The 20,437-nt window shown below is 35.3% G+C and overlaps 1 protein-coding gene across 5 annotated transcripts in view; it reads right to left on the minus strand.

Moving 5' to 3' along the window:
* Positions 1-405: 405 nt before the first annotated feature.
* LOC122538050 (protein-tyrosine sulfotransferase) overlaps positions 406-20,437 on the minus strand; it is a 288,756-nt gene continuing 268,724 nt past the window's right edge. For 4 of the 5 annotated variants that reach the window (XM_043671780.1, XM_043671778.1, XM_043671779.1 and 1 more), the window contains 7 exons: positions 16,570-16,889; positions 4,601-4,734; positions 4,368-4,476; positions 3,760-3,954; positions 2,429-2,682; positions 2,060-2,257; positions 406-1,825 (listed from right to left, as the gene is read on the minus strand). In XM_043671780.1, the coding sequence (XP_043527715.1) occupies positions 1,717-1,825; positions 2,060-2,257; positions 2,429-2,682; positions 3,760-3,954; positions 4,368-4,476; positions 4,601-4,734; positions 16,570-16,713 (1,143 nt within the window). In that variant the 5' untranslated portion in view covers positions 16,714-16,889 and the 3' untranslated portion in view covers positions 406-1,716. The remainder of the gene's footprint in view (positions 1,826-2,059; positions 2,258-2,428; positions 2,683-3,759; positions 3,955-4,367; positions 4,477-4,600; positions 4,735-16,569; positions 16,890-20,437) is intronic. The other variant, XM_043671783.1, reaches the window with a different exon arrangement.

A 20,437-nucleotide genomic window follows, 5' to 3' on the forward strand; every position in this document is an offset into this window, starting at 1 on the left:
ATGCTGTATTACGTGTTATATGCTATATTATGTTATACTATATGTTGTACTGTATACTATATCACAGACGAGGTATATGAACACACTGCATTTTACGGACTTTTGTGACCCGTAATCTGAAATACCGACATAAAGAATCACTAGCACAAACGAAGTATATCATCTGACCTCTAAAATTTGTTAAATCATACTGCACATAGTGGCAGTAATTTATCGTAATAATTTATTACAAACATTAATATATTATTGCTAGAATAATTCATAAACACACGTAATTAATAATATATATTTAATAATTCATGATGTTAATTCATGATTCAAAACATGCATTATGAATAACTTAAATCCATGTTTATTCTCTTCTAAAACTTGCCTTATTAAAGGAGGAAAAGAAATAGCACCAGGTTTTGTAATATTAAAATAATTTAATTGTATAATTCGATAGACAGTAACATGGTTGACACGAATAACGTAATGCCACATCGAAGTTGCTGCATTTGTGTCAAGTGATAGAATGATCAAGAACATTATTCGATCCTCTTACAATCGTAGTAGCTCTTCCAGTAACATTTGCTGCACATCATAATAACAAAATCAGAAATTTAAGGAATAGTTTGTTCGACATCATTTCTGTTCTGCAATTGTTAGTCCGGTACGCTTCCACGTTTCGTTAGCAATATAAATATATCTTTATATTTGTAATTAGTTGATTTGCGATCATGTTAATATAATACAATCAATTTTACAATACGAAAGAAAAATTTCTCATCAGTTCACATTAGCTCAAATTTTCGTCAATGTATAAATATAGAAAATGAAAGAAACGTAAGAATTTCCTTTACGCCGTTGATTAACTAACGTTCACGGTTCATTAAGAAATAAGTACTGTTCCACGTGGAACATTATAAAAATTATTTGCATCGTAATATAAAATATCGTACAAAGATTCTCCTGTTCGCATCGATGCAATACTTTCGCTTTCTTCCCACGGCATTCAGCGCGTTTATCTTGTACATTTTTTTACATAGAAGTTCTACAGCCTAGGTTCTTCTGACTGGCCATAAGACGAAATTATACCGAATCAGTTTCACTCAATGTAGCGTATACTCATCAAAATTCATACGTTGATTACGACAGTAAAAAAAGAACAAACAGAACTGAAGCAATTAAAAACTCTAGCATGGCATTTTGTTTGCACTTTCGTTTGCATTTTGCTTGATCCGGTGAGTTTCCATTCTGAAGAATCACGCGTTATAGAAAAATCGTGTAATCCGTCGAAAAGAACAGAATCACGCAAAGTGACGAGATTATTACACGTTCGGTCGGAATCGAAGATAAACATCTATCGGTTAACATATATTGCATAAAGAAAACAATCGCGTTCTCAAAAAATTGCACAGCAATCTATAACTCCGTGTCTACGGGCCAAGATTGAACATATACGTATAATCGAGAGTCAATCTTAAATTAGACAGATCATTGCGTCCCTTCCGCTCGTCAGATTACAATTCGCTGTCCTCAAATATATTTTCTTGACAAAACGACCGAGCCTAGCTCCGACTTGGAGAAACAACTTCGGATGAAAAAGTCCGCACTCTCATCTGGCACTTTTTCGATAGTATTCGTTACAAACTGGCTCTCTCAAGACCGTCGTTAGACGTTGCAGAAATTGTACGAGTTCAAGATTCGCGTGCCTAGGGAAAAATGTATCCGAGGTCACGCGTTTGGGGCATTGGTGGCCTCGTCCTCTTTGCTCAGCTCGATCAGCTTCTCCAGAGAGAACTGGCGCGCCCTTGCTGCCCATACTTCGCCGTTTGCTAGCACCCTGAAGAGAAAATATTTCATTACATGATTTTTTTTCTAAATCAATGTTTCTCAACCTTTCCTCGAGATGATAACTAAAAAGCGGGTTAAAATTTATAGTGGTACGAGTGGAAATTTTGAGGGTTTGAATTTAGTCAGACTTTTAAATTATGATAATCAAAAGACTTTCTCAGAGATCACAAGATCGCAGGTTGAGAATTCAGGTTAAAAGTTGCTCGACTCTTCGGTTACATACCGTCTGGTGTTTTCGCTAACCAGTCTATCCGGTGCTCCGTACACCGGCGGATTAGCATAAGGATCATAGCCGAGCACAGAAAGCATCGGGGCGATGTCAGGCATCTCTCTGACCACATCATCCGGAATGTGGCCTACCCACTTGGTCAGTGCTTCCAGGTTGACCGGCTTTATGATCTGGTCCGACGACCTCTCGACCCTGCATTCCAAAAATACAATAGATTTTAGTCGATGGCTTTACTTTCTCATGACTTTCTCATGACGACTATGTCATATTCGGACAGACGTGTGTGTTAATTTTTCTTGAAAGAAACACATGACTTTCTCATGACGACTATGTCATATTCGGACAGTGTGTGTGTATGCTTACTTGCTCAATGGCACACCGCCTGGCTTGTTAATGAATTCCTCGTGATGCATCACAGATTCATTCCAAGGAACGTCTAGGAAGTTTAGAATCTTTTTCATCCATTGACGTGGATGTAGCACCAGTTGCTCGTACGGAACCATTAAGCATTTGTCCGAGCCAATTTCTTTACACTGGCCGTACATTATAGATATTGCGTGGTTCCACTTGATCAACGATTGTCGGTACGAAGACAGATCGAATCCTGTTATAGTCACCTGAAAGATAAATGCTTTATACAGTTGCAATTATGTGATATACTTGTGATACAGTCGGTCATAAAAGTTTATATATTAATCTTCAAACAGAAAAAGAAGGATTATCTACAATTGTCATTCTTTTCGAAATCTATATAATTTAACTTTATATAATAAATACATTAGTGTCGATAAAATGTTTCAAATCCTGCTTTCTTTTTATAATATTTCTTGTAGATGTATGTAGACTTTCATGAGTGACTATTGTAATATACATATACGGCGATGTGAATAATTACAGCTTCATCAAACAGTGTACAATGCTTGCAATTTCTCTCTAGAGCGTTCTATGTTACTGATTTAAAATTTATTTTAGTTTTGCTCTATTTCTGAAAGTCCTTCATCTTGTATTGTGAATTATTTACAATTTAAATGAAAATAAATCTTTTTCTATTCGAATACTGTTTCTTATAATTTCCCTGCTTCAAGATACTTTCTTGAATTTAATTGCAACAATCAAAGATGTTCATTCGCAACTAAATGAAACGATTTTATAATTCAGTCAGTTTCTATCGGCAGTAAAGAATCGAGAAATGATTCTTCCTCTTAAGAATTATAAAAATATTTATCGCCCATAGCTCACTTGTTAGTTCTATTTAGAAAATTTTACTGAAATTGCATTTCCTAAAAATTGCGAACCTATAATTATTCACCGCTGTCGTAGTGGTAGTAGTTCTCGTAATCTCGCAGGAAGCGATAAAATAATATTTGATTAACTTCGCGTAAAATTGACAATCCTCTCGGTTACAGAATTGCGAGTCGCTTTCGGATTTGCATGATTTTACATGCCAGCCATCGCATTTCCTTTCGATTCGTTCTCTTTTGCATAGGAGAAATACGTAAATTCGCCGTTCGTTTTCTTTCTCTCGTTTTTCCTTTTTTTTTCTTTTTTCTTTTCTTTTTGTTCGTTCTCGCTCATTCTGACGAGTACGTCGTATTTTAATATTCGCGAACGAAGTGGGATAAATTTGCATACATCAGCCGGAATGGCCGGCAGAGCGAAGGATGAGTCGGTCGAAGCCTTCGATCGGGCCGTACCTTTCTCGAGATAATGGAATGCACGGTGGCACGACCATCGCGGATCATGAAGATAAACTTGGCATTTGGAAAGAGATCGAGAATATAGGAGCCCATCTTCAGAGTGAGGGGATCCTTGTTGCACAACCGCGGTGCTGGCTCCGCGTGTCTCGCTATTATCTCCAGACAGAACGCTGCTATAGCACTGTCCATTACCTAAACAATCAATTACTTTCTCATTAATATTGCTAATTATACTATACTATAAAACTCATCGGAGAAGAACATAAATTAAATTTTATGATTAACTATATATATATATATATATATATACATTGATAATGATTCTTTCATATAATAAATTTATATTAACAAATTTACACTTATACACAAACTTGAGAAGTGATAAGAAAATATATCTGGGTAAAAAATAATCCAAAGAACGTAGAATCATTTGTTCCCTTTATAATTAAAATCTCTTGCAAAAGTTACTACTCTAGTTAATCGTTAGTTAATTCTGGCTATTAGCTTACATTCCAATTTAAAATCAGAGAAGTGACAATTGTTATAAATAATTATATAAGATTATAGAGGATTATAATAATAGATAAATTATCGAAAATACTCACTTCTTTCGAAATGCCCGCTTCCGAAAGACGCAGATTCTCCCTCTCAGATTTTAACCAATGCATCCTCATCTGCAGGATCCTCGGAATCACCCGTGTCTCTTGTCCGCATCTTTCGCGAGAAAAAATTATTCGTGGTTATGAAATCATCATTGATTTTTGATAGTGATCAACGACGCTCAACGTCGATCACATCGGCCGATAGTTGGCAATTTGTTTCGATGAATGCGACTCACCTAACATCGGGATGTGCATCGAGCATGGCGCGTACCAGGGTGGTGCCAGATCGCGGCACGCCACCGATGAAAATCAACGGCATGTAGCGATCGTACGTGTACCTCTTGTGATCGAATGGGCCCACCACGTATTTCTGGAAAACGCACACGTGTTATTAGTGTTTAAAGAATGGAAGTAAATAAGGGTGCAAATGCGAAAGTTTAAAGCTTTGTGGAAAGCAATCTTTTGGTTCATTTATTATACACCATCTTACTTTACAATATTTTTGGTTTAATTAGAAGGAAAAGGATAATTAAAGCAGATTTATTTGTCAACATATAGAGTGTAATATATAATTATTGTGATAACATTTTCCTCTATATTTATTTCCATTTAAATTAATAATCGAATTTTTAGATAACGTGGAACGAGAAATACGAAAAGAGCCGTTTCCCCCTTTTTATTTCGTAACGTACGTTATAATTAAAATAATGGAGGATTAAGGTAGAGACGGTTATTTTCGAAGCAGAACATGTAAAATCCGATAGTTAAGGTCCAGTAATTTTTCGAAGAAAAAGTTGGCTCATCCATGCGAGAAAATTCGGTTTTATATTTTTAGAAAAGCGTTGATAAACAGGCTTTACGGGATGTGAGAATAGACGGTAATTTCTTCTTTGGCTTGATGGTGGTTATTGAAGATGATCGTGGTTGTTGCGTGAATGATCGAAGATTTTCGAAAGGTGTAGTTTGTCGAACGATTCTTCCAGAATAGGCAACGAAGAAGTTCTTATTTTACGATATCGTCTGACGAACGAATGTTTCGTAAGCCTCGAACCGGGCAGCAAGATTGATACACTTTAAATTTTTCACGGAGAAATCGCCGCTTCTTTTTTGAAACGATGACAATTTCATCTTGGAGAAGTTTAAATGACTTTCGTGCAATTATGAAAGTTTCGTGCGAAACGTTACGGAGTTTCCGCAAGTTTCATCTTTCCTCGTTTGTCTTTTTTTCTTCGAATATTTTTACGCGACCATTTACTTAACTCTGGGGAGATCGCAATTCTAAAAATTACGTTGCAAATCATGGTGATGCAACGACTTTAATCTATACTTAGTAGCAATCAACGATGCATATAATATGAAAAATAAATATACAATTAATAGTTAAAAGATTAAATACCTTGTGTAAAATTAATATCTTTCGAACTTTTTCCTTGTAAAAGAATGAAATTAGAAGAAAATTTATAACAAGCAGACTACGGATCTTTATGCATTTTATAGAAAATTTGAAAGTTTGCGGTATATAAAATCATTTATGTACCGAGGTTCTAGGTTTTTTAAACAATACTTTCAAAAATGTCTTCTATAGAAGCTTTGAGCTCTGTCTCTTTTTGTTTTGCAAAGTGAATTTGAATGAATTTAAATAATTTGATATGTTGCAAGTGTTCTTCATAGATAAATTTTATCTGTGCATGACTAAAAATATTTATAAAACGATTTAAAATGCATCTGCCAAATCGGCTGCAAACACAGGGTTAGAAATCGAACCATAGCGGTTATCGACACTCGTATACGTCGCTTACACCTTCTTGACAACAAGGAATATTTATTTCCTTTCAGAAGGCAAGAATCGGAAACCAATATCATTTCGATCGACATAGTCGATCGATCGAAAGAACCTATAAATAACCAGGTTCACGTTGCATCTAAATATCGCAGTTTGATAGTTTATCAAAATGTTTTCACAAATTAAATTTCGTTCTCGATGGAGTTATCACTTTAATTGCTCACGATAAATTTAATGGCAGTCTCTTTCAGCAAATAGCAAAATTAACAGGCGTTTTAAATGATTCAATTAGCCGCAATCAATGTGAAGTAGGATAATATTCGAATTAGCTTAGACTCGATTAAGCAAACATTATATCAAGAATTTTATCGGTTGATCGGGCTGTCGATGTATTTAGCATGATTATTAATAAATGTCGTGTCCGTTACTCTTCATTAACACGATGCATAAACTGAAATTGGATTATGGTAATTCCATCACGCGTTATCTAACCGTGGCTCTTCTTCCCAAAATGAATCGAATTTAATGATGGCAGAAAAGTCGTGGCTAAAAACATCATTCGAAAATTTTGGAAACGATTTGCGAGAGATATGAATTAAAATTTATATTTTTCAAGAAATATAATATTTATATTTAATTCAATATATTCAATTTAATATTACATTTACATTGTCAAGAAAGTTAGCCAGGGAATTATTTTATCTACCAAAAATTGTAACTAGACAGCAGGAAATTTGAAAATAAAAATCTACGATTCTAATTATAACGAATAATTCAGTTTGTGTATGTTTATGCATAATAGTATCTTTAATATTTAACAAACGAGGAAAACTTCTATTTAGAAATCATTTCTTTACTTAGACAAAGGCATAAAAATTTGCAATCAAACTTTAATTAACACTCTACTTTGGGGATGCTCCATGCATTCTGTGTATCATTGCACCATTAAAATTCGCATAAACGCACAAAAGTCCGTAATAATAACTAATTACGTCTTCAACGTAACAAAACTATTACATGATAAAGTGTTCTTTTGACACGTGTACTTCGAGCTTACATATGTTCTTCATGCTCCGATTTGTCCACATAAAGAACAACGATTTTTTAATGCGTAACTCTTTCTTTTTCTGTAGTTGCCACTGCTTGCCGTTAATTTTTTTATCATTCCGCGGTTTTGCACGAAACGGTCGGATAAACTGGCACCTGAAACGCTGTCCACAGAATTTATTATACCCCGGCCGGCAACCGCGTTCTAATAAAAACTGGCAATTAACGTTCTAATTGGCGGTTATATTGGCTTAATTATTATATCGATCGCCGCGCCGCCTGGTAAAAATAATTAATTGCGGGTTAATTGGAGACACGTTGGTTGTATACGTATCTCTTAGGAGGCGGAAGCGTTTTGAAATTCAAACGGGGCCGTCCGTCGACTTTTGTGCCACGACACGAGAGAAATACATTTTACACGCGGCCGCTCCCCGGTGACTTTTGCGCTTTTGAAAACGCGGGCCGGATGCCGGGGCTGACGTGTAACGCGCGGCGAAATTTAGCGACCGTCGGTTTAATTAGCGGCGCGATTAAAATTACACCGGCATGCAAATGAACAATCGCGGGGACAATTGATGTTACGGGCCGCAACTCGCGCGTGTATCACAGCTGCGATCGCGTTGCAAACATTGGTTACGATCGCGTAAATAAATCTGTCTAAACGGCTGAGAAAAACGATAAATGTCTCGTGTTTGCGTGCAAGCTGCCGCCATACAAATTGTTATATAAAAAATGAGGACAGTAACTATTTAGAGTACTGCGGTCGCGAGCTCTTCAATAGCAGAAAAAATGATTACGTAATTGAAATTAAATAGAAAAAAATTCGACGAGTTGGATGGTTTAGTTAAAAGATACGAGAGTATATTATGAGTGTACTTTGTTATTCCTAAGCAGTTTTCGAATTATACGTGATGTATTCTATAAAAAAATTTGATAATTTATTCAAGTTTCTAACTTTTTTTTTATACATTCTTCATATGAATACAATGCTACAATGTCATCTTACTTTCTTGGAAAGAGAATTGTGAATTATACCTCGAAGATTTTTTACTTTCAATAATTTCGTCAGATGTCGCTGCAATTTCATTTTTTAAAGCTCAAATATTGGCAAATCAAGGATTATTCGTTCTGTCACAATTAGTAATCATAGTAAGTCAGACAAACGAGAAGAATACTGTATCATGACCAAATCAAATGTTCAGGAAACACTGATATTATTATCCTTGCGAAATCGCTCGTCATCTCTTTGGATAATATAACGTTACGATCAATTCCATTGTAATGAAATGCCGTCAGCATTAGTTGAAGCAATTAATGACATTCGACATTAAAGAATCGTTAGATTTCTATACCTATTGTGTATAAAAATATTGTTCAATATTTCAAGCTCACAAGAAATCGATGAAATATTCCCTATTCTAAACAATAAAAGAAACAAGTAAAAGTGAAAAAAATGATAAGGAAAACAGAAATAAAGAGGAAACGCTTTTGCAATGGATCGCGGAAGGTCGAGCCGAACGCTTTCATCGCGATTTTGTGGCTACCGTCATAAAATAAGCTCTTGTTTTCGAGAATAAAGGTGCGTTGTTAGGCTGGCTCTCGCGTTTTACGATTTTTTCGCGCGCGCACGCCAGACATCGCTGCCGGTGGTGACGTTGAAAAAAAAAAAAAAAAAAAAAAGAAAGAAAGAAAGAAAAGAAACAGTGAGCTGAAAAAGATTTGAAAATCTATCAATTATCTCCCCAAAAAACTTNAAAAAAAAGAAAGAAAGAAAGAAAGGAAAGAAAGGAAAAAAAGAAACAGAGGAAAAACAGAGAATAGAGGAGGGAAGAAAAAAAGAGACAACGAGGGGGAAAAAGGGGACGAAGACAAAAAAAAAAAAAAAAAAAAATAGCGAAAAGAAAGGAAAAAACTACATTTCGCAATTAGCATTTTTCGGGTAACAGAGGTGGTGGCCTCTCGCCTGTTCGGCCTTCCCATTCTCTTTCGCTTTCAGGACCGAAGCACACGGAGGAAAAGCACGCGTGAAACTCAACCGACGCGATTTATGTTACGCGGAGGGTGAGCCTGACAGAAACTCGTTTCTCTTCTGTTGGCGCGCGTTTCCCACCAGGAGAGCTTGCGGATACAGCCATGCTCGATGCTTCGAACGTACACGTATTCACGCATGTTGCATCTTCTTGCCGCTCGTTTCCCTTTTGTCTTTTTCCCCCTTTATCTTTTTAACGTTTGTTTTCTCGCACGTCCCTGGTTGGTCGACGACGCGCGCGATCTGCAAGCTCTCGCAAAAAGATGCAAAAGGTTGGCCACGTTGGCGGAAAGTTCCGAGGAGGAGAGCTACCGCGATTTCGTCCCTTCACGGGAACACGCCTTTCACTCCTTTTCTTCCACGACGCTTAAAACAAACGGACCGCTCGCACAAGTATTCTGATGTCTTTAACACGGATTGCTCGTTTTTTTTGTATGATCTCTGTTGGAAAATCCATTGCTTCATCGTAAGACTCTCAAAACGGAAGACGACGAAATATTCCAAAACGTTTTAACTTTACGAATAGTATTTAATTTTCACTTTCGCAATTAAATAGCAAAAGGTGATTTCTTCTTCTACATGACGAGTACTGCTGTCAAACAAAGTTAACAGATTAATTTAGGCTCTTGTTACTCTTGTTACTCTTTAATTCATAATGAATTAAAGGTGTCCCACCATTTTAATATCCTGATATGCATAATGGGATATTTTCCAACTCGTTTCTCCGATAAATTCTATTAATTTCTAGTTTCTCTCGTTCTGTATCATTTTACACGTTTAAAAATAATGCCACCTTTGTGTATTTCATTAAAATAAAATTGGAACTTCTTTTGTGCCTCGAACAAAGAGTTCATTATCTTCGTGTCGTTTATATTTTCGTTTAATAACTTGATCTTCCTCGTTTGTACTGCGCGTTTAAATAATACGTTTATCTATCAAGTGTGCAAAATTTCTTCGTTTTCATTTGCTTAATTGCAACAGAGAATTGTACGTAATATTTTCGCGAAAGCATTCGAAGCGCACGTGTTTAGTTCAGTAGAGTAAAGGAACGTCGATTCTTTTCTTCGTTCGAGAAGAAGAAAGTAATAAAATCCTAGAAAGGAGAGTGCATTTGGTCGTTAGAAAAGCGTAGCGTTTCTTTTGGCATTTTCACGAGACCGAGCTGTTTGCCGGACGGATCGAGCGTCAGAGGGTCCCCTTTAGAAGCTTGTGCTTCTGACATATTATCTACAGGATTTGCGTCTCGCTTTAATATGACAATGGAAGTTTTAATACGACGACGTGCCCTTTGACAGGTATCTCTTTTGTTCCTCTCTCGTTATAACAGCCTCTCGTTAGAAATCAAAGGACGCGCGCGTGTGTGCGTCAGACGAGAAAAGTTTCGGTAGCTTCGGTTTCAACTTCGTTCATCCTCTCGTTTGATGACAAGATAATTCGAGCACGATCAACCAGCGAACTTTTCGACGTCACGCGATCCGTTGTGCTATCCGTTGTAACAACTACAGATGAGATCGAGTGCATAAAACTTATCTCGCGAGTAGATTCGAACTCTTTCCAATGCTGTTTTCAAGAGTATCTAAGTGGAATAGTTTCATAGACAGTACTTTCAGAAATGAAAGCTTCCTACTTCCAAGTAAACTCGAATATCGGTGATTATCTTTACGCAAGTTTAAATCTTTTAAAGTTTTCTACGAGGAGGCGATTTTTGACTGGACGAAATATGTTTCTGTTTTTCTACGATTTACATGATTTTCGAATGTTATTTTGATTTGAGACGCGAATGCTGTCGCTTATACAATAAACATTCAATAGTGAAATGTTATGAATTATTAACATGTATGTGTAGACTACAGTAATAATTTAATAAAACTATTACTGATATATTCATCGTAAATTAAATTCTGTTTAAATCTTTAAAATTTACCAAGAACACGAAAGATGTTAAAATTGTGAATGGTTCTAATTCTCAAACCAGAAACTTATGAGTATATTTTCGAAACGTCGCAGGTTATCGCGCGTTCTTAAAGTTTTTGATCTGTTTTCTCTGTGCAACCAGGATAATTCTTTGCTTCGCCTTTTTCTGCTTCGTTTCTATTATCTTTTCTGATGGGTATACGTGCTCCTCTTTCGCGAAGAAAATTTAATAAATAAAAGACCCTTAGGAAAAACGAAGCCAGCAAAACAGGAAATATGTATCATCGCGTAATTCGATCTTAGCGATTCTTCATCGTTCCGCAACTGAATTTTCAAATAAGAATCGCTTTCGTTTCTTAATCCGTCGCGAAAGAACGAATTAACAGAAATTTAATGGAAACTCGCGATTTTACTTTATCATTATCAGAAGAGAAATTGAAACTTTTTACAAAAATGTACGATTAATTGTATTTTAATCATTACAGAAGGATAAAATAAAAGATAGAGTTCAATTTCGCTTAAAGGTGGAACTGAAACAGAATCGTGCAATTATAGTCTAAATTTTTTTGTCATATCTTACATTATAGCCAATAAAAATCGAAATCGTGTTTGTAGTATAAATAGAATTTAATGAAAGGAAGGAAATTGTTTTCGTGATATTTATTAGTAAGAATCGAAGAAGCAAAAAAGTTGTAGTTTATATAAAACGAACAATCTTTTGGAGATTGGAAATATTGGAAATTGCGTGTATTACATGGAATTACGATATTTATTTGCTCATCGAAATAAAGTGCTGATGTCCGAGAGAAGAAACGAGAACTATACGTAGCTTCTTTCGATCGGTGTTGCACGACGTTCCTCTAACGCGCATAAATCCTTTTTACGGCAAATGTTTGAACACTTTCGCAAGTCATTACGTGTAAATCAAAACACGATAAATCTTTCCACGAAAAGTGTCACAGTTAAATTGAACGCGTCTTCGAGGCACGTTTTATCGATCGCCGGAGGCGGAGACATAAAATCGTGGGCTACAGAAAACTTTCACGCCGATAACCAGACTCGATTAATCGGTTCGCTCACCCTTCGCGAGAGATCCAGTTAAAAGGCAGGAGTCGGCGATTATGACATAATTAGTTGGATAAACCCTCTTCGGAAATTAAGTCTCAATTATCTTACTACATTCTAGTTTTTCTCTTCCCTGTCGTCTTACGACGAAAAAAAAAAAAAAAGAATGAGGAACGACGAGGCGTGAAGTGACGTGAATCTTCCTCGACACGACTAATCTCGACGAATAAAAATCCAATTTCGAAGTTCCAAGGAATTTCTTGGATACCACACCATCAGTGTGAGTTCACGTCGCGCGACTTGCGTTCCGACTTTCCCTCATAAGCTATGCATAGAGATGCGTGCTACGGCTGTCGATGTCGAGACGCGAACGCGACAGCATTTTCGCAACAGTCGCAAAAGATTAAAATTCGCTTTAAGTCCAAGCTCCCTGTTTTCTTTTCGAATGTTGCACGAGCCCATAGACTTAAGGAGCTTTCGTTGTTGCACGGTTGTTCGATCGATTTCCTCGTCCTATCTCATTACCGTGACCCACGTCCCTGGTAATTAATTGCTTTCATAATGCGACACCGTTGAAAATTCGATTAAAAGTTTCCTCGATTTCGTCGGACATCCACGCGACGAGGTAAACACGGTCCTCCGTTTGCGCGAAAATAGCGACACGGAAATTGATTTTTCCTCGGGGAGAGGAACGCACGGGGCAACGTTCATTTATGCACATTGAACGAAAAACGTCGACAAATTAATTTTCGTGTCTCGTTTAATAAAATAGTATTTAAAAGTCCTCGTGGTAATTTTTGAATGTTTATATTTCGAACGTTACAGGAAACATTCAATTGATTTTTAATGTTGTTGTATTAGAAATTCATTTTTCGTATTATGGACAATAATACACATATGTATCTCGTGTGTAAATATATTTTTGCAAGCCAACATGCAAGCATATTTTTTTCAATATATGTATATATTATCATCCACAAGTATTTGCACAGTTTATACAATTCGATTAGACAAGTACATTTTCAACTTTTGCAATGGAAAAATACCTTATAATAACTGGACTCGAGTGACCTGTTAAATTGAAAATTGAAACAAGGCTGCATCGTTCAAGTTCCAATAAATACTTGTGTTTGAAACACGATGGTCTGATATAAAATCTGAGATCAAAATTATATGGTATTATAGAGTGTCATTTGTAATATATTTCATATTTGGAAAAATGTCCAAAATATTTATGGATGGTAGTGTGTAAAATGTAAACGAGATTTTAATATCTTTTGAACAAGATTGACACAATCTTTAGCTTCGAATAAGCTTTTCTTATTTCTTTTATATATACTTTTTATAACAAAAAATTTTTTTTTACATTTATATAAATCACAGTGTTTGCTGCACAAACGTGTTTCTATAAAGTGAATAAATAAAACGTAATAGTACAATAATTAATAAAATGTTACGATATTTTAATTTCTTCACAGTCACAGCACTTATCTAGTTAAATTTATTTTAATTAAATTCATTTAGTGGTTATTTTTGGTCACGCATTCAACGTAATAATCTCTTTCTCGTAGGAGAACGATATTTGTCTTGGAGAAATGATATCTCGCGGCATTTCTTCAGAAATGCAAATTTAATTTAAAGTAAAGTCTTTATGAAAAATTGAATGTATGAGAGAAGTGAAGTCTACATTGGCTATGATTAAAAAAATGATTAAAAAACCTCATGAAGATTAAGATAGTTTCTCTCAGTTGGGGATGAAGAAGAATTTCCAAGACGACGGGAATAAAACTTCTACGCGAAGACGATATAAAGTGTTTTATATTCGCCAGTTTCTGCGCTATCGTTGAATCAGAAAGCAATTTTTAAGTGGTGGTATAAAACGCTAGGAGAAATTTAATCATCGCCATCAAGTAGCGTTGAAGACCTGCTCAGACAACGACCGGGATAAGGAAAGGAACAACTGGGACGCGGTTAATTCGCGCGATAAAGTCCGACTGACGATGCTTTAATTGCGTCTCGCCTAATTCCATCTCGGGGATCTCCATTGAAAATTTTCTTGGGAACTTGCAGAAATACTGTAAAACGACCTACGACTCACTTCGTGCTTCAGTGGTAAAAGTTCGTTTCTTCGTGTTATACGCCACTGAATTACTATTGGATTACGACTGCTGTTTTGTAAATGATACTAAGAAAGTTTTGGGAATGTTTTTTTATTCTAATTTATGATTTTGAATAATTTAAAAATTCTGTATTTACTTCTTAGTTCATCAATAGTATCATTGAGTCATAGTAATTTATATTTGTATTTTATTAATATGATATATATTTTATATTTTACATTCCCCGTGATTTTTAAAGTGGTAATGAAATTAAATAAAATTAGAAACTCCAGAATTATATGGAATAACTCAAAATTATTATGGTCACTGATGTTTCGATGATGCTATTATTAAGAGTTAATTTAAAATAACTTGTGAATGATTTAATCTCGCGAGAAAATTTAATCCAAAGTCACTTCGAAGATTTCATGTACCATTAATTATTAAGACTGTGTTATTGACATAATTACTAAAAATCACGAGATGATTTTTAAAGATTTCACATGGACAAATTTTTCATGGATTCTTTAATATTACGTTCAATGTTTTTGTACATTTATAACTCCAACTAAGGATAAACCAAACATAAAATAGTGACGGGAAACAAAACTGTCTTAAATGTCTGTTTTTAGTAATTTATCAATCAATATTTATCGATTAATGTAGCATTCAGATCCGTTGCAAAATTTGCAAAATTTGCATTGGAGAAGTTTAAATGACTTTCAATTACTTTTGTAGAATATCTTCGACACTTCTATTACTTTTGTCCCGTCTACATAGATCAAATCACAAAGTTAATCATTCTGAATTCTGTTTAAGATCGTTCAAGCCTCAATGACTAATAAAACACCAGCAATTGGGAAATATAGAACACGTTATTGCCCGTGTTTCGAAGATAAATCACATATGAATTAAACACGTTATACACCGCGTGCAAGGACTTTTAATCAAACCTTTAAAATTGGAAAACCGATTTCATTTCCCAACGGTGTTGGTCGTTATTTAATAATATAATTCCCCACCGGAGAACATGGGAAAAACTGGTTTGCCGGGGACTCGTAATATTTCGTGCTCACGGATAAACAGCTTTCATCTCTCGCGAACATCCAGCATTGAAGTATTCAAACGCCATTAAATCTCAGCCCATCCGTGCGGCGATTTCGCTGTTTTCCGCGTAAAATTTCACGACCGTTCTTCGCACCATGGTCATTTTCTTCCCTTATTGTTCGATAAAACGTGTAATTTTAGCGTTTCATTCATCGTAGGAACACAGACGCCTGGGCAAAGTTGGCGGAAACTCGTTTGTCTAGGCGTTCAGGCACCGACGATTGTTCTGGCTCCGATTGCGGCACGTACCGACTATTTGCACGACAATTTCGCGAAAACTGGGATAAAACTAATTCGTAATTACTAGCTCGTTGGTGGAGGCACGCTCGTAAATCGTCATGCGATAATAGCTTCACACACGATGGAGAAATTTCGAGAAAAGTTTTTCCCCACGCTGCTGTTTGTTCGACGGATTTTCTCAATGAATAATTCAATTCAAGCGGGATTTGATTTATGGAATTTTTATTCGCTAGACTGCGGTTATACTTTCTGACGAATTGTATCTGATGAGTATTTCGGGACAATGAAAATTACAAGATTTGTTACGAGAAATTATACGTCTTTTTTTAGATGTATCCGTTTAAAAAACAAAAGATAATAACAACCGTATTTCTGGAGAAAATAAAACATGGAAAAATTCCAATTTATAAAAGTTATGTAGCTTTAAATTTAATTTATATCTTTGCCTTATTGTATAATTTTTTATAAAATTTGAAGAACTTTCGTGGCAAAACTTTAGGCAAGAAGAAGTATTAACATTTCTTCTTCCTTGTTAAATTAATGTTCTGGAACTTGCGATACGATAATTAGTTCGTAAATCATTGTGCAACCAGACAGTTCAACGCATCTACTGTAATCGTAGTCTGATTAACAATTAACACATTGTTGATACATCGGCAAATTCACACAAAAAATATCCCACGTCTCTGTGTATTTTTCGGCAATTGAACATGAAAGTGAAACAATCTGAATAAGCTTCAACATACTTATTTACATATATTATTATTAGTATATTTATTTATACATATTACGTCCTACATTGCATTCTAAAAATTGCAATAGCTAACGTAAGTGATTGGTCTCAACAACTGAAACAACGTTTGGCCACCAGAACACGAGTCGACCTGTGACCAGTCAATAATGTGTTCAGCGAGGTCTTACCTCTTTCGCGACCATCATCGCCGTAGGCACGTACTTCATGGAACCACAGATGATGCCTAGCTGGTAAAGAGCGAAGATCAGAAGAAGGCCGGCGAAACAGATGATGGGCCCCTTTCGGCCGCCCCGGCTCAGCAAGAACGACATGTCGTCGTTTTGAACGACGACCACGTTGCTCGCGTGCACGTGCTCGGACGTATTTTGGGTGGCACGTTAGTGAGCACCGATGCAATTGTCACGGCCGGTGCGATGGTCACGGCGGGCTACTCGAGGCCAAGGTTTCAGGGCCTCGTGTTCCCGATTACGCCATTAGCTCATTGCACCTGTTTAACCAGGGGGAAAATTTGATTAGATAACAACGACGAAGTTTCGAACGGAAGTGAAGTTTCAGTGTTTAACGTGATCAGCAGACTGTGGACGTTTATGCAAATTGATGTTTTTGCGAATGAAGCTAACATCGCATGTTATACGTTATAGTGAGTCGCAGAAGTATCTTCCTCGTACTTTCACGATAAAATTATCAATAATGAAGTAATTTATTTTTCAAATATTTATGTTACTTAACTGACATCATCGATAAGGTGAAATAAGGAAGCAAACGATACAGACGAAATAAAAGTTTGTTTTAATAACGTTCAAGTTTTGCAATGGAGAGTGAAAGATAAAAAGATGGTACGATAGAACTATTCAGATTTAAAAATTCGGAGTTGAGAAGAATAAAAGTTACTTACAATTTTTAAAATTAGATAGCCTTCGGTGATTTTTTAAAATTTTAATTAATACTATTGTAATATCAAATATAAATAAATATATTTATTAAATATTAATATTAATTATAATATTAGATAGGTCAAATAATCTATCTGAAATTCGACAATTTTAAAGAAATTCGATCGATATTTATAATAATATTTCATTATTAAGTCATTTTAAAATTATCGTACATGATCTTGCACATGCATGTATCTTGATTGGTGGAAAATTCACAAATCCTTCATAAATACTGTATAATTATTTTGCTTGAAACTTCAAAGTACATTGATTGAGCTTTGAATGACACGCGTAAAATATTTCAAAAGCGCGCCGCTTTAAACCAATGGGCATGCACGTCGCGTTAGCCAATAGGAAAGCGACTAGAAGAGAATTTGGCGGGAGATGCCACAATTCCAGTTTCGGGTATCATGGCGTCGAGACGTGTCGATCTGTTTGAAAGTTGTGAATTTTGTTAGTGCGTAACATTTCCACTATCATTCTACCACCTCCTACAGTGTACTATCAGGTTCGTTTAAGTAATATATTGTTGTTTAATACATTTCTGGATGCTGTCATAATGATATTCTATAATTTTATGAACTTTGTTCGGTTCTCTTTGTTCAACTATGCAATTGTTGAATTTATTATGTAAAATGTTAAAGTTATGTCATATGTTAAAAGTTAAGAAAATCATATGTTTCTGAGGTAGAATTTGTGCTTATTTATTGCATTATTTCAATATTGTTTGGTCTAATCTCAAGTTTTTATTTTTCATTCATACAGATTGTCGACTGATTGCCGAAATCATTTCGAAAGAATATCTCGATGACTAGAGTGCAAGTTTGGTATGTTAACAACATTTGTAATTTATGAATTTGTACTTTATTTAGATCAGAATGTTTTATTTTTTATTCCAAATTATCATTTCGCGCGAAACGCGCTATTACAGCGCCCCAACGGTGAAGCATGCAATATACTTCCTAGGATTGTCGAAATAATTGCTATTTCTCATGATCGAGCGGAAAGGAGCACGATTCATCTGTAAAGAAGAAAGTATTATACAGAAGAATCGTTCGGAAAGAAATATCACCCAAAAGTTTTCAGGTAAAATGTCCATCCTAACCATTACAAATATTGTGACCTTGTAATATGACTACCTTCTTATTTTATATATATATATATATATATATATATATATATATATATATATATATAAATTGCATCACAAATTCTTCATAAATTCTGTATAATTATTTTGCTTGAAACTTCAAAGTACATTAATTGAATTTTGAATGACGCGCGTAAAATATTTCAATGGCGCGCTGCTTTAAGCCAATGGGCATGCACGTTGCGTTAGCCAATAGGAAAGTGACTAGAAGAGAATTTGGCGGGAGATGCCACAATTCCAGTTTCGGGTGTCATGGCGTCGAGACGTGTCGATCTGTTTGAAAGTTGTGAATTTTGTTAATGCGTAACATTTCCACTATCATTCCACCACCTCCTACAGTGTACTATCAGGTTCGTTTAACTAATATATTGTTGTTTAATACATTTCTGGATGTTGTCATAACGATATTCTATAATTTTATGAACTTTGTTCGGTTTTCTTTCTTCAACTATGCAATTGTTGAATTTATTATGTAAAATATCATATGTTAAAAGTTAAGAAAATATATCATATGTTTCTGAGGTAGAATTTGTGCTTATTTATTGCATTATTTCAATATTGTTTAATCTCATATTTCTAGTTTCCATTCTTACAGATTGTCGACTGATTGCCGAAATCACTTCGAAAGAATATCTCGATGACTAGAGTGCAATTTTGGTATGTTAACAACATTTGTAATTTATGAATTTGTACTTGATTTAGACCAGAATGTTTTAATTTTTATTCCAAATTATCATTTCGCGCGAAACACGCTATTACAGCGCCCCAACGGTGAAACATGCAATATACTTCCTACGATTATCGAAATAATCAATGTTGCTCATGATCGAGCGGAAAGCATGACGGAAAGGAACACGACTCATTTGTAAAGAAGAAAGTATTATACAGAAGAATCGTTCAGAAAGAAGTATCGCCCAAAAGTTTTCAGGTAAAAAGTCCATTCTAACCATTACAAATATTGTGACCTTGTAATATGACTACCTTCTTATTTATATATATATATATATAAAAATTGCATCACAAATTCTTCATAAATTCTGTATAATTATTTTGCTTGAAACTTCAAAGTACATTGAGTTTTGAATGACGCGCGTAAAATATTTCAATGGCGCGCCGCTTTAAGCCAATGGGCATGCACGTTGCGTTAGCCAATAGGAAAGCGACTAGAAGAGAATTTGGCGGGAGATGCCACAATTCCAGTTTCGGGTGTCATGGCGTCGAGACGTGTCGATCTGTTTGAAAATTGTGAATTTTGTTAGTGCGTAATATTCCCACTATTATTCTACCACCTCCTACAGTGTACTGTCAGTTGTTCGTTTAAGTAATATATTGTTGTTTAATACATTTTTGGATGCTGTCATAACGATATTCTATAATTTTATGAACTTCGTTCGGTTCTCTTTGCTCTACTATGCAATTGTTGAATTTACTATGTAAAATATCATATGTTAAAAGTTAAGAAAATCATATGTTTCTGAGGTAGAATTTGTGCTTATTTATTGCATTATTTCAATATTGTTTGGTCTAATCTTATATTTCTAGTTTTCATTCTTACAGATTGTTGACTGATTGCCGAAATCACTTTGGAAGATGACTAGAGTGCAATTTTGGTATGTTAACAACATTTGTATTTTATGAATATTGTGTATTTGATTTAGACCAGCGTGTTTTATTTTTTATTCCAAATTATCATTTCGCGCGAAACGTACGATTACAGCGCCCCAACGGTGAAACACTTATAATACTTCCTACGTTTATCGAAATAATCGATGTTTCATGATCGATTTTTAACGGGAAACATGATGGAAAGGAGGACGTCCGATCTGTAAAGAAGAACGCCCCATCTGTAAAGAAGAAATTATTATCCAGAAGAATCATCCAGAAAGAAGTATCATCAAAAATTCTGAGGTAAAAATATATATCAATAGCTGTTAGATTAGTGTTTGTGTT

The sequence above is a fragment of the Frieseomelitta varia genome, unplaced genomic scaffold, assembly GCF_011392965.1.
Source record: "Frieseomelitta varia isolate USP_RPSP 00005682 unplaced genomic scaffold, Fvar_1.2 scaffold_954, whole genome shotgun sequence".
NCBI classification, from domain to species: domain Eukaryota; kingdom Metazoa; phylum Arthropoda; class Insecta; order Hymenoptera; family Apidae; genus Frieseomelitta; species Frieseomelitta varia.